Source organism: Onychomys torridus, chromosome 1 (genome assembly GCF_903995425.1).
Source record: "Onychomys torridus chromosome 1, mOncTor1.1, whole genome shotgun sequence".
NCBI classification, from domain to species: domain Eukaryota; kingdom Metazoa; phylum Chordata; class Mammalia; order Rodentia; family Cricetidae; genus Onychomys; species Onychomys torridus.
This window is the reverse complement of record NC_050443.1, coordinates 150,664,230-150,679,524: the sequence shown is the minus strand read 5'-3', so window position 1 is coordinate 150,679,524 and position 15,295 is coordinate 150,664,230. Positions and strand designations below refer to the sequence as shown.

At 42.5% G+C, this 15,295-nt stretch overlaps 1 protein-coding gene and 1 pseudogene across 1 annotated transcript in view; one reads left to right on the top strand and one right to left on the bottom strand.

Moving 5' to 3' along the window:
- Sgms1 (sphingomyelin synthase 1) overlaps window positions 1-15,295 on the top strand; it is a 264,683-nt gene that overhangs the window by 231,533 nt on the left and 17,855 nt on the right. Inside the window, 1 exon segment of the mRNA XM_036166358.1 lies at window positions 12,907-13,024. Coding sequence (XP_036022251.1) covers window positions 12,907-13,024 — 118 coding nt within the window.
- LOC118587859 lies at window positions 14,610-14,931 on the bottom strand (annotated as a pseudogene).

Below are 15,295 nucleotides of genomic sequence, written 5' to 3'. Positions count from 1 at the left end.
GCCTTAAAACTGGTGTTTGGATCTCAGAATCCGTATAGCTGAAGAGGAGAACCAATGTCCACAAATTGTCCTGTGACCTACACACACACACACACACACACACACACACACACACACACACACACACCAGATAGATAAATAAATAAATATGACATGGCTACTTGTAGATAATAGGATAGCAAAAGTTGAATCCAGAGAATGTGTGATACCCATTGCCATAGTGAACAAAACTGGTTTTTGTTATAGTTTATTTCTCATACAAAGCCTTGGGGCTGCCCATTTTTTTATATTATTTAAAGAGAGGGATTCCACTAATTCAGGGGTACTCACAGCTGTGCTTGAATATATTTTCTTTGGAAGAAAGTCGAGTAGTCTATACAAACATTGCAGCTGAGATGGAAAGGTATCCTGGCAGTCGGGAGCCAAGGAAGACCACAAAGTCACTGGAAGCACAGCAGCAGCCTACAGCCCTGCTCCAGGGAAAGAGGTCCCAGTGACAGTCAGAGCTCTGCTTTTGGCAGGGTGGTTTTTCCCAAGCTAAATTGTTAGAGCTCTGCTCCCCTCTGTGCCGTGCTGGGAAGTGGTACAGCTCTACTTAGGCCAGTCCTCCCACACCACCAAGTGTGACAGTCCTGTTGTGCTAGGGGAAAGTTTCCCCAGAAAAAGGGTTACAATTCTGCTCTGGTCTGGTCAGTTCCAGCTCCAGGAAAGTTGTTACAGTTGGGCTCCGCTCTAGCGAAAATGTCACACTGCACAACAAACCTCACTCCAGATTGATTGGCAAGGAGGAATCCAGGAGGGTGATCCAGGAGGGTGGGAAACAGCAGCAAACAGAACAGCGTACAGAGCCTATATAGGGTTTCTTGGGCGTGTGGGAGGGGGGACTTCCCAGGGTGGCTGGTTTGGGATTGGTGGAATTTTGTGGTCTGATTCTAGGGCAAGCTCAGGGATTATTGGAATTTCGCGCTAAAGGGACTTCAGGGATTGGTGGGATTCTGCAGCCTGACACTGAGGCAAACTCAGGAATTGACGGGATTTCAAGCCCTGGGGTTCTGAGGTCAAGTCAAGGTCAGGGTGTTTTTCCTTGGCCCTTTTCACTCTGCAGTGTTTTCTGTCACAGTTTGGGTGTTAGATAGTCACTTACAAGGTGTAGAGTAAATCAGCTCAGTGAGGGACAGATTGTGTAAGAGTGAACTGAATATACTTGTAGTGACCCATTGGTAGTGTAAATATTTGAAGAAAAAAGAAAAAAACAGGTAGGTTATGGGGTGGACTCAAGAAAGCTTAATGGTAGAGATGTTTGGGATAAAAGAGAACATTACATCATAAAGAGCTGCAGGGTCACATTGGGACTGGTTAATAAGTGGAAATGATTATTGAATGGGTTCTTTGAAAATTGATCCGAAAGGGAAGAAACAGATAAGGAAAATGATTGGACAGATTCTGCTTATGCCTTTCAGACATCTGTATTTAAAGGTATCCCCATGTGTACAATTTTCTAGTGTTGCGCTTCTGGTGGTTTTTAGGGTGGGTTTTTAGTGTTTACTAACAGTGAGTGTGTATCTGTGGTTAGAAATCTCCTTAGAAAAAACTGGTTTTTGTTTTGTTTTGTTTTTAAGATTTACGTTTTTATGTGTATGTGTTTACCTGCATTTCTGTATGTGTACCAGGTGCCTGAGGGTGTTGGGTTCCCTAGAACTGGATTTGTGGATGGCTCTGTGCTACCTCTTGGAAACTGGGAACCAAAATCCATGTTCTTTACAAGAGCAGAAATACGCTGAACCTCTCTTCACTTTCAATTTCAATTTTAAAAATTTGTATTTGTGTGTGTGTGTGTGTAGGGGGTCAGAGAGTTGGCAGATGGAGCTGGTGGCTGAGCCCAGGATCTCACCCATGTTAAAGTACCTCCTCTGTCACTGAGCTACACTAACACCCTACTTCATAGTTTAGTCTCCAACGAAAATTGTGGTTTGGGGAGCTTTGTACATTTGCTAGATTTCTTCCACCATAAGACTATCACATTCCCTTTCTTTTGAGACTAGAATCTAATTTTTGAGGACTGGATCTTTGGGCTGATTGGCAACTGCTTCTGTCACATGCTAGTTTAATCATTTAGGTCTGTTTGCTATTAACAGGACTGTCCACTGACATTTGTCTTTCATTTTGCCCTAGTTCAGTTCCCTCAGTGCTTATTTTCACATTAGCTGTCTGTCAAAGTAGTCATTCCTCTCTAATCTCCATGGTAGTTTATGACCACAGATACTGTCAGCAAACAGTACCTTGTTTTCTTGTCTTTGATGGTAATGATTAAGTAAAGTTCCTAAACTACTTCATGTAGAACATTTGATGTGAAACAGTTCTTTCCAGGTTCCTATTCAGTAGTTTGTGTTCTGAGTTCCAGAAGAGCTATTTCCTAGGGTCAATTCACTTTATCAGCATTTCAAGTTATACTATGTTGGCTCTTTTCTACTTGGCCTTCCAATATCTGTTTAGTTATTTACCAAGCATTATTGCAAACGGTGTATACAGGTGTCTCAGGAACCCCCATGGCTAGCAGAGTGACAATCTGAAGCAGACAAGAAGGTAGTTTGGTTCAACACAACTCACTAGTCAATGTTGATTCAAACTTCTAGAGTCTGACCCCTAGTAGTTTACTTTAGGCATATTTAAGCACAGCACAATTTGATGAAAGTGTATTCTGGTGATAATGAACTATCCCGCATGCACAATAAAGCATGCATAAATCTCTTTGAGGAACAAAGTAAGCTAAATACAGTAGGATGTGACCCATAAAGATGGATTCTATGGATTGACTGAGAAAAACAAGCTTACCGTATGGACTTGGGGAGGATCCAGTGAGTCTCCAACCACAGAGGTAGTGAAAGATCATGTTGGCTCTCAGCCTTTTGGAGGATAACAGATTATGTATTCCTTCCCTTGAAGAAACACCCTGTATGTTTAAAATTCAGGTTCCCCTAGTGTTTATGTGTGAGCACAGAGACCTCAGTGCCTCCTGCAGGTGCACTGTGGCTGCAGCAGAAAGCAAAGCAGTTCTGCAGAGAGAGATTCTGGGGGAGTTTTTCACTAATCTCATGGTAATATCTCAAATGTTCAAACAGGAACATAAGTTTCCTCATGTCACTGCAATGGTTTTGGACACCCCTTCCATGATTTGGTTGGCTGGTAAGCTGTACATAGTTCACTCCATCAGTAAATGAGAGAAGAGCTCAGAGTAGTCTTCTCTCTCTCTCTCTCTCTCTCTCTCTCTCTCTCTCTCTTTTTCTCCCTTCTCTTCCCACTACGAATAGCTGAATCTATTGTGTGTTTACTCAGGGTCTCTCTTATTCTACAGAGTTTCTTCCATTTCAAAATCTGCTCATCAATTCTAGAGGCAGATTCCAAAATAGCTGATCTTTGAGTAGCAATTTTTACATGAATTATAATATCATTGACTCAATAAGCCTTTTAAAATAAATGGTGTGTCGTGGTATTGTGTTCCCCAAAAATATCGTGCACCCTAATAAACTTATCTGGGGTCAGAGTACAGAACAGCCACAATATTAAACATAGAGGATAGGCAGTGGTAGCACACGCCTTTAATCATAACATTCCAGAGGCGGAAATCCCTCTGGATCTCTGAGTTCAAGGCCACATTGGAAAAAGCCAGGCAAGGTGACTCAGGCCTTTAATCCCAGGGAGTGATGACAGAAAGCAGAAAGGTATATAAGGTGTGAGGACCAGAAACTAGAAGCTTTTGGCTGGTTATGTTTTTAGGCTTTTGAGCAGCAGTTCAGCTGAGATCCATTTGGATGAGGACACAGAGGCTTCCAGTCTGAGGAAACAGGATCAGCGGAGGAACTGGCGAGGTCAGGTAGCTGTGGCTTGTTCTGCTTCTCTGATCTCCCAGCATTCAACTGGCCTCAGGTTTGATTTTATTAATAAGAAATTTTAAGAGTCCTGCTACAATGGTGTTATTCTTTTCTCTCAGTGAAGGTAACTGAGACTTGGAGAATCTGTTGGCTTGTCCACAAGAACATATTGTGGTGGTACATTGTTTACCCTAATAAAATTTACCTGAAGATCAGAGGACAGAATAAGCCACTATATTAAACACAGAGGCCAGGTAGTGGTGGCACACACCTTTAATCCTAGCACTCTGGGAGGTGGAGATCCATCTGGATCTCTGAGTTCAAAGACACACAGAACTACATGAGATTGATCCAGACTAGGAGAGAAACAGAGCCAGGCAGTGGTGGCACACTCCTTTAATCCCAGTACTTGAGCATCACACCCCTTTAATCCAGCATTAGGAAGGAAGGAAGAGTGGAGAAAGGTATATAAGGCGTGAGGAGACAGAACTAAAGCCCCTTCCTGCTGAAGACTCAAAGCTTTTTGGCTGGACCCCTTTCAGCTCAAACTCAGAGACATTCAGTAAGAAGATTCATAGAGTTGGTGAGGTGAGATGTGGCAGTGACTTGTTCCTTTGTCTATCTGCTCTTTCAGCATTTACCTCAATATCTGACTCCAGGTTTTTTTTTATTAAAGGAATTATTTAGGAATTCATGTAACAACATATGTTGGGAAGTGAAGGCTTTTTGGTGTAAGCCCCGTCTGAAACTTTCCTACTCTAACAAACACCCTCTGGAAATGTATTTTCTTAACTCATACCATGGCATTAATTCCATGCTCAAAGGACAAATAGAGTAAAAACAGATGGGTCTGGTGTTTTTAGAATAATGCTCTGTTGCTTTTCCCCTGGAAGACATTTGAATGTGGTACCAGGATGTTCTCTCCAACCCTTATAGCTGTCCTGTCATGTCTGCTCCCTGTACTTTGCAGCAGATGTCTCTAGTTCAGTCCTAGCTGCATGCTGTCTTGTAACCTCCTAGGTATGTCAGAACCACCATTTTGGAATAAACGTCCCTCTGTCGACAACTGCAGGCCTGATGACTCACCAAAGCCTGCTGGCCAAGCTTGGCCAAGTTTATTGTCTAACTTTTTGGTTTTTAACCAAATTTGTGGGTTTCCTTTTGCTATGTTTTCCTTTCTGTTCTGACCTGTCATCTCTCTGGGCTCAGGATGGAGATGCTTTCCTGGGGACTTTCTCTGAACCCCTTGCCTCCCAGGTCCTCTGCACTGCTAGCCTCCTGTACTCTTCTACTTGGCCACCTCCTCTAGGAACATGGGGAGATGAACCTGTGAAGCCAGAGAGTAGATTCAGTGCCACATGGTCATACCTGGGCTCACCTTTTCTGATTTTCACCATTTTAGATTCCATGACCCTAAATAGTCCAGGCCATAGGAATTGTAGGAAAACTAGATCTCCCTAATTCATTAATGCCAACAATTTGACCAAGTTATTCTGTGTTAGTCTTTTACCAGAGTCAAGTTAAAGACGACAGAAGGAATGATCTTGTTTGTAGTCCGGTTAATAATGATTAGTAATGCTGTTTTAATATGCCCTCCTAAATTCACATTGGATCTCTAAGTTTTATGGTAATGATCCTTGGAGGTGGGCTTTTAGGAAGTAATTAGGACTAGATGAGTCAAGTGTTTGAGCTCATCCAGGCTAGCGCACTCTGCTTTGCTTCGTGATCTCTGACATGGTTGTAATGTAGCAAGGAGCCCTTTACCAGGCGCCGAGTAGACTAGGACCAAGATTTTGGACTTCTCAGCTGCCAGACAGACCCATGAGCAAATAAGCTAAATAATCTGATCTTGGTGGTGGTGGTGGTGGTGGTGGTGGTGGTGGTGGTGGTGGTGGTGGGTGTGTATTTTATATAAATTTTTAAAAATTCAAATTATTCACTCATCAGAGATAAAATGATAACTTTGAGTCCATGTTCTTATCTGTATCTGTGGTTCTAAATGGATTTACTCTGCCTTCTTTATTCTAGCATATCCCAGAAATCCCTTTATCCCTTCTCAGCAGTCTATCACAGATATCTCTTCATGGTCTTTTCCCCAGCCAACTACTAGTGCCATGACAGTGGATATGGAATGATCCTGTCTGGTTTAGAATCTTGACATTCAGCTACTGAGTGTGGTGGTCAAACTCCTTACCTGGCTGTTTCTTCACCTACAAGATGAGAATGATAGCAGTTTCTGTCCCAGCATTGTTAAGATGCTGAGTAGAGATAAATTTATAGCATCCCACAGAGTGCTTGGTACTCAGGCTGCCTCCATTCCCACACCCTTCTTAGCAAAGAGCTCTTCTATTCCTCCCTGTTTTCAACCCAAACATCTTGAGTTTTCTCCCTTGATGATGCTTCTTACCCAATACCTGGTCTGTTAAAGCTGAGCCTTCTTACTGCCTCTGTCACTGCTGTTCCTCCAGCTGGTGTCACCTCCTACCTGGGGTGTCACTGGAGCCTCCTGATGGTCTGTTTCACTTGGGTCAATCAACAGACAGTGTTCGAAGCTCTGAGAGCACGCATCACTCTTCTGCCTCAGGTATCACTAAAGACGTCGCCTTGGGTTTTGCTAAAGCCAGTGGCTCATTCCCAGACCACGTGGCCTCATGAACTTTGTTCCCAACCTTCTAATAGGTCAACAAGTGATTAGGCACACTGGCCACTAGTATCTTCTTCCAAGGTGTATCATGACTAGAGCCCTGGCTTTTATGGGGATTCCCTTCATTCAGCTGGCACTTAAACCCTCAATGCTTTAAAGTCTCCTGTGAGGTGACTATTGCTAAGCAGATAACCAAGGTGTGAGCTTTCTTTGAGTTGGGTTTTAAGAAGTTGAGAAGGCATTGCACATATGTAGACATATTTCCGAGCTGGGAGCTTAAATATCTGGATTCATTCTGCTATCTTGTCTGTGGAGATGCCCAAATGCTAAGTGAGTTCTAAATGTCCATAGGAGAGTGGTGATTTTGGTTTGTTCCAAGTTTGGTCTTGCCCTTTGTCTGTTTGACTAGCCTTTCTTTTGAGTGTTCCCTGCAGCAGTCCGGAGTTCAAGGCCCCGAGTTTTCCTGGTTTGCCTTCTGGTGCCCTGGAGATCCAGAGGCTGTAATGGGTGTGGAAAGTGCTGTGTGTGGGGGTGGGGAGGTTAGGGAGGGGAGGAGAGGAGAGAAAGGTAGCAGAACTCAGTCTCTAATCTCTAGCGATTTTCAGGCCTGTTTGAATGGATGAAGCCATCTCAGCAAATATTTTAAATTAAAATGTGAATGCCAAAAAAAAAAAAAAAAATAGTGAGCATCTGGGCAGATTAATTCTGGCAGATAAATGAAAGGGCTTACAGGGTGAATGTGTGTGGACAGAAATGGGGATGGGCCATTGGGAGCTAGAGACAAAGCCCCAAAGCACAACGGTGTGGTCCTCCAGAGAGGAGTGCTCCAGTGGCAGGGTAATGTCACCAGTTTTAGAAACAAATGATTTTGCTTTCACTGGGATTGTAGACGGGTTTGTTAATTCTTTGAAGAAAGTTAAAAAAAGATAGGATGGAAAGAAACGGGGCTTCCTTCGAGGAGGTCAACTCTGAACTGAGTATCTACAGCAGATTAAATGGCAGGCATGTTCTAGAAGGTAGAATACAGACTGTCCAGGTAGAGCATCACCTATAGTAGGGGGATCTTTGCAGGTAGTAGGCAAAGAGCTTTGGGTACTAAAGTAGAAGTCTAGAGGTTTCTGGGTGGTGGGGAAGGGGTAGGCAAGGGTGGGCAAAGGCTAGAAGACTGGGGCCTTTGCAGTCATGGTGAAGGATGTGAAGTGCATGCATAATAAGATTATGCATGCCAGCCACTTGCCGGTTTCAAAGGAAAGCATTCTGAGTGGGCTTTAGGGTAATCTTGTTCAGGCTGTTGCAAGTAAATACCATAGGCTGGATTCTTAGCAGCAACAGTTTATTTCTCTGTTCTGGGGGAGTCCAGACCTGATCTGTTTCCTGGATCACTCATTATTCTTTGTGGCCATGTCCTCCTCACATGGTGGAAGAATACAAGCTAGCTCTCGTTCATCTTTTAAGTAAACACTTCTCTCATTCCTGAGGGCTTGGACCTCAGGATGTCATCACTGGTGATTAGATTTTAGCATGAATTCGAGAGACCCATAAATACTGAGACCACAGAGATAGACAAGAGTTACATTGAGGACTGTCTAATACAAAGAGAGTCATTGGAAATTTGGGTGAAATGGAGGTTTAAGAAAGAGAAGACATAAGGGGGACGAGATAGGTGAGAAGTGACACACTGAGTATTTGAAACCTGATGACAGTGATAGATTTTTCAGTGCTTTAGTAATAATTGCAGTTATAAGGAAATAATCGAAATGTTTTGTGGAGTTCTAGTCTGTAGGAAGTATCACATAAAACATGAAATGAAAAAATCTGGATTAAGTAGCCTTTAAGATCTAATTACAGTATAATATATATATTACATATATATATATATACAGTATAACATATATTATATATGTAATATATAATTTTTTTTTTACTTCGGGGCAAATTTTCTCTGTGTAACAGCCCAGGCTGTCCTAGAACTTTCTTTGTAGTCCAGGCTGGCCTCTAACTCACAAAGATCTGCCTGCTTCTGCCTTCCTAGTTCTGGGATTGAAGGCATGCACTCACTCCCACCCCCATCCTCCAGCTAAACTATAATAGAATCTTAACTCTTCTGTGGATACTCAGAATGGGGTTTCTCACACAAGTTTAAGCTATGTTTGTCTTATGTAACTATACTCCAGTTTAGACTCCCTGAGACTCAGTTTTGCCTTCTGTGAAATAGAAACCCTAGCTGTGCATTGCTGAGTCATTTTAAGAATACGTGGGGCCTGGAGAAATGGCTCCCTGGCGAAGAGCACAGGCTGTGCTTGCAGAGGACCCGGGTTTAATTCTCAGCACCCACAACCACCTGTGATTCGGCTTCCAGGGGATCTGATACCCGCTTCTGACCTCCATGGGCAGAAGGCACACATGTAGTTCTCAGACATCTATGTAGGTATTCACACATGCATATTAAATAAAAATAAACAAAACAAAGTAAATGATACAAAGCTTGAAGCCATGAAGCAGAAATCTGACAAAATTCCCCACTTTTTTATAGGCAACTTTTGACTGTATAATAAAGGAAAATGGTAAATTATAATAAGTATCGTGATATCCAGTCTTAGTTCTCTCTTGTTTATTACTCGCCCATTTCCCTGATGCACTAATAAGGAAGGCAGTGTCCTTGTCCTCCTTTTTTCTGACAAAGAAGCAAATTTCATAGAGGATTTATGAAAATGACTGAGGTCACCAAGAAAGTCTTTGTTGGCCAGGCAGTGAGGCGCATGCCTTTAATCCCAGCACTTGGGAGGCAGAGCCAGGCTGATCTCTGTGAGTTCGAGGCCAGCCTGGTCTACATAGCAAGATCCAGGACAGGCACCAAAACTACACAGAGAAATCCTGTCTTGAAAAAAAACAAAAAACAAACAAACAAACAAAGTCTTTGTTAAAGGTAAAGCTAGCTGTCACATGAGTGGTGCTGTTGTGGCCCAGTGGTCAGTCCCATGGATTGCATGCTCTGATCACTGCGCAGAGACCGGAATGGCATAGGAAGCTCGAGCTCTGTCCATGATGGCTCCCATCATGTTGCACATCATCTCCCCTGTGTCCTGCCTCTTGGCTGTGAATTTGTTGCTTGGTTCACTGCTTTGTGTACGGATCTATTTGTTTCTAGAAGCCAAGAACTCGCAGAAAGATTTAGGTGGTGAAGTCTGTGTCAGAGAAATGGGTTGGAAATAGATAGAAAGATTGCAAAACAGTTCCATATCTGGGTGTCAGAACAGTCATTAGCTATAATTTTATAATTTCCTTGTGTTATTGTTGTTGTTGTTTTGGTTTTGGTTTTCAAGACAGGGCTTCTCTGTGTAGCCTTGGCTGTCCTAGAACTCACTCACTCTGTAGCCCAGGCTGGCCTTAAACTCACAGAGATCCACCTACCTCTGCCTCATGAGTGCTGGGAATAAAAGCGTGCACCACCACTGCCTGGCTTATAATTTCTTTAAATGTGTTGGCCTTTAAGAGTTTGGGAAATAGAGTGATTCCATTTTGAGCCAAGTGCCTGTGGGTGTGCTAGCACACTAGCACAGTCTCAGCACTTTGGCCAGGGAGGAAAGAGGGTCAGGAGTTGAAGGCCACTCTTAGCTACACAGGGATTTGAAACTGACCTGGGATACATGAAACCCTTTTTGGTGGAAAACTACAATAGAGGCAAGTAGCAGACTACCAAATAATATTTTTCTGTGGATATACTTCTTTGGGCAGCCAAAATCCTACTCTGTAGCCAAGAGTTGTGTGTGTCCTTCTGCTGTAGATTCATGGAAAGACACATGTGGGGACAAAACACTTTCCAGTACTTAATTGAACTTTACAGTCTATTCATTTCTTTAGCCATTTTTCCTTTAGACTTTTAAACCTTTGTACTAAAGGCCAGAAACATTATAATACTGCTGTTTCAGCCTGGTTGTTGAATCACATAATTAGGTTCTAAATCCTATTTCCTTTTTAAATTAGGGAAGTTATAAAGTTCAGTAGAAGCCTTGGGCTCAGTGATACAGTGCTTGCTTGTATTCCAGGGCCCTGAACTCAACTACCTACCTCAATCCCTGCCCCCAACAAAGCTTTATAAGTCACCTGAACTGGAACAACATGCTTTTTCAGCAAGTCTTCATTGTATATAAAATATTAACAATTTTACTCATATTTTCTTATAAGCAAATTTGACAAGTAAAATATTCTTGGAGGAGGTAGTAATGAGCCTGGTGTGCAAAACAATAGTGGAAAAATCTTTATCTGTTAGCAGATACACTCTGTGGAGTGATAATCACTGGAGTGTGAGCAGATGGAACACAGACTTTGAAACATGAACATGAAGGGCATATTTCTGAACATTTGATGAACACCCTGGGATTTGGGGGATTAAATCCAGCATCTGACTTCTTGGCATTTGCTTAATCTCTAGTAATATCCCATGGACGTTCCTTCTATGATTCTTTTTTAAGAAAAGTACTTTTTTGAGATTATAATATAATTGCATCATTTCCCTCTTCCCTCTCTCTAGACCCTTTCACACACAACCCCCTTTGTTTTCTTCCAAACTCATGGCCTCTTTTGTCATTGTTGTTACACAGGTATATGTATTCCAAAATATATAAATATGACCTGTTCAGTCTATGTAATGTTACTTGTATGTATGTTTTCAGGGGTGACCATCTGGTTTGGATAACCAGTTGGTGTGTTTGTCCTTGAGAAAGAGTATTTCTCCTGCTCTCAGTGTTCCTTAGTCGCCTGGAGAGTTCTTTGTGTTGTTCCTGAAGGGCTGAGGCTTCATGGTCTTTTCCCATCTACTTTTTCTTGTCTGTTGGTGTCGTTCTTGTCCAGCTCATGTCTAGGCAGTCGTGCTGTTGAGACTTTAAGGGAATAGCTTTTGACATTCCTGGGAGACACAACCTCACAGCAAGCTCCCCGTCCTCTGGCTCCCACAGTCTTTCTGCCCCCTCTTCCACAATGTTCCTCGAGCCTTGGGTCCAGGAATTGTTTTGTATAACTTGGGGTTGGGCTCTACAACTCTTTGGCTTTGTTGTTGTTTGTTTGTTTTTAAGATAAATCATGTACTTTAGAACCTTTGACAAAGAATTCTAAGTGTGTGGAATTCTTGAATTTGGGCAAGGAATGCCTAGAAGTACATACAATTCTTTGAAACAGAAATACTTGGCTTTTCAACATAACAGTATGAGCAACGGAGCTCGTGCTGTTCTTTCCACAGTGGCACTTCCTTTGGGGTGTTCTTGACTGGCATCTGTAGACCAGTTTTCACTTCTATTGTGGTTTCCACTAGACTTAACCAGAGGCACACACCTCTCTGACAGCTGTGTGTGTGTGCGTGTGTGTGTGTGTGTGTGTGTGTGTGTGTGTGTGTGTGTGTGTCTCACAAGTAGTGGGTTCTGAAGGGGAGACTTGTCCAGTGTTCCTAAATTTTCCTTTTTGTTGAATCATATTTACCCAGGCTAATAAAAACTTGAACTCCCCAAGCCTAAAGATGAGATATGCGCCATAGGATACAATTCTAGCCTGTGGCTGAACGGGAGAAAGTTAGAGAGAGAGAGGGAAGGTTCCTACTTAAGGAGACACTTAGGCCTACATTAATGAAGTTAAGTGCAAGAAACAGGTGGGATCTGGTGCCAGAAGAATTCACAGGACTTGGTTTATCCATGTATTCATCCCACTCATTACGAACAAATGGCTCTTTCTTGTTCGTGTTTGATTTTGTAGCTGTCTCTCTATCCTCCTCTACATCAGGTTTCCAGATAGCATTTCTAGAGTTGTTATCCCTGTTTTACCTATTAGGAAAAGAGGAGAGAAGTAGTCTCTGAGGCAGCAAAGCAACAAGGAGCAGTCTGGGGGTTCGACTCTGCCTCCCATGGTTCTTTTCTTTACCCCAAGTTGCCCCTGCCTCAGTTCCTGGCGTCATGGAGTTGTTTACAGTTGTTTACTGTCTTCCTCCTTAAACAGTTGATACGTTTACAGCTTTCATGCACATGGCATGCTTAGCACCTGCCTTTTTGGACCAAGTACACTGAACATGTAAATGCCACAGGTACTACATGGGCTCAGACTGCTCGGAATGAGCGCCACTTGTCCATGAATTGATGTCAGCTCAGACTTAAGGCCCATAAAGCCTAGTTTGTAGCATGCAGATCAGTGTGATTCCTTTTGGACAGTAAATGGCTTTTTTTTCTTTTTTTTTTTAAATAAAGCACCTCTGACAGTGTTCTAAAACTCCCCATCTAGCTATTTTCCACTCGGATTTCAAGCTCTTTAGTTGATTTTTGGGTTTGTTTTGTTGGGTCTTTGAAAACTTGAATTAAATGAACCTGTGGAATTTCTTGACTGAGAATCTGCCCTGTTTTTCCCTTTTTCTAGGTCTATTATTAGCAGAAGATTTTTCTGCATAGTTGGCACGCTGTACCTGTATCGGTGTATTACAATGTATGTAACTACACTCCCAGTACCCGGCATGCATTTCAACTGTTCTCCGAAGGTAAATTATTCCTCCCTGTCATTCCCTTTTTTTTTTTTTTTATTTGTTTCTCCTCTTGTTCTGGGGACCTGGAACACTTATTATTCAGAAACACTTTCATCTGGGAATGTCCTTAAGCTATAGGGCCAGACAGCCACACCCTTCTTGGAATTCCCAAGCCTTGCCAGCCCCTCCCAGTTAGGAACAAATGTGGCTAGCGTGTATGTGTGTGTGTGTGTGTGTGTGTGTGTGTGTGTGTGTGTGTGTGTGTGTGGTGTGTGCTGGAAGCTTCCTGTGGGGTAGAGCTCCTTGCTTCCTGCCAAACTATTAAATATGTTCTTTGGTGCAGATCTGGAAGCCTTCACATGTGTTCTCCTCCACTGTGACAGAAAGCTGTTTCCTGCCCACTTTTCCTTTTCTCTGTCTTCCCATCAGCCCTTTCAGCAGAGCAAGGCAGGCACACTCCTGTCCCTTGGCAGTCCTCTGCTATTCATAGGAGACTGTTCTCAGGAAGAATGTGGGGCCCATTGTATCCCAGAAGATTTTGAACCTGCCCTCTATCTAGTATATAAACTCACTTAGTGTTTCTGCCTTTGCACCAGAGAGTAATAACCTTTACTTTAGAAGAGATTTTAACTAGAAAATCCTTTGGAATGTCATCAAATAGGAAAGACTTAATTCTTTAATACATTAAAGCTCTTTAGTGCAGTAAGAAAGAAAAGAGGCTAAGTTCCGGCCTTGATTTCTTGATTTAAAAAAAAAAAAAAATATGTGTGGAAAACGTGTGTGTGTGTGTGTGTGTGTGTGTGTGTGTGTGTGTGTGTGTGTGTATAATACTTTATTTTGAGATCATTTATCTGCATTGAACTGTGTACTGAAATAGCCAGCCGCCTTTTTTCCTATCCCTTTCTAAGTCTCTTCCTGCCAAAGGAGACCTCTTCTCAGAGAAGCTTCGGAAAGGGGCCTGCACCATTCACTCTAAGTTTTTTTGTTTGTTTGTTTTGTTTTGTTTTCATTCTAAGTTTTTTAATGGCGTCTTCATGACACAGAGTTCTGGATTCTTTTAGTTTCTATGTACATTTGTCTCCTCTTAGACTTGGCGGACATTCCCACAGGGTGACTGGTTACTTTTCCAACTCTGCAAGGTTGGCTGAACTCTGGAGAATGACTGTCCCAAGCCTTGCCCTCTGTCAGCACCCTGCTTCTCTGCACCCTCTCTTGCTGTGGTCCTCAGCCCTTCCCCAGAAGCCAGCCACATATCTTGTTTTGTGAACGCTTCCCAGAACCCACTTGCAGTGCCCCATTACAGAATTCTTTCATTCATTTACTTATTTTATATTTTGGAATACCTTGTCATTGAGAGTCCCACAAGTCTTGTTGAGAGTGTGGTTGAGAAACAGAATGTTCTGTACTGTAAACCCACAATTGTTACACACACCTGAGTGCAGTTTGACTCTTTTTTCTTAAACCACAAGTCAGTTTTACTTTAATCAGGACTGTCCAACAAAACATTGTTAGATATTTATGATCTTAATTTTGGTGTATGAATTAAATTTTATGGCATGCATTAAAGCCATGAGACATTACTTATTAGTGGAATGACTTATTAGTGGAATGACTTATTAGTAGCCTTTTTAAGATACGCTAGTAGGTTTGCCCTTTATCTCTTCTTAATTCCAGTGAAGATTACTTTTGTTCTAGGGATGCACCTTTGGGATTCTTCAAATACTCCTTTAGGGTGTCCTCTCCCTAGGTGATGCCTTTGTTCTTGTTGGCATCTGTGTCTGAAAATCCAGCAGCCTAACCTGTCTTCCTCCAAAACAGACCATGGAGATTTGGTCCAGTCTTTTGCTTGCCTCCCCTTTCCACAGTGTGGCACTGGCACACTTCTGAACAAAAATCTTCTTGCCTTTCTCAACATCACCCATTTTTAATTCACTTCCGGGTAATCAGTACCACAATTGCTATGACCCAAAGATGAATGTCCCACTCTCTCACAGATCTTAATAGAGGCTGGATATTGGTAAAGTTGCTGCAAAGAAGTAGCTAGATATAGATTCTGAAGCTAAGTCTACATTTAGGGGCCATTTCCCACTCCCTGGTTCTAGTGTTGTGCCTTTGTGAGAGTATCTGCATTTATGATCAGCTCTTGAAGTCCAGAGTTGGTGAGCTGTGGTTAATTAGAGTCAGCCAGAGTCATCTGTGTACCTAACCACAAGCCATGGCTAAGAATAGCTCTCAGGTTTTGTTGGTAGAGGCAGAGATAGCAGGTATGGCACTGAGACTAACTCA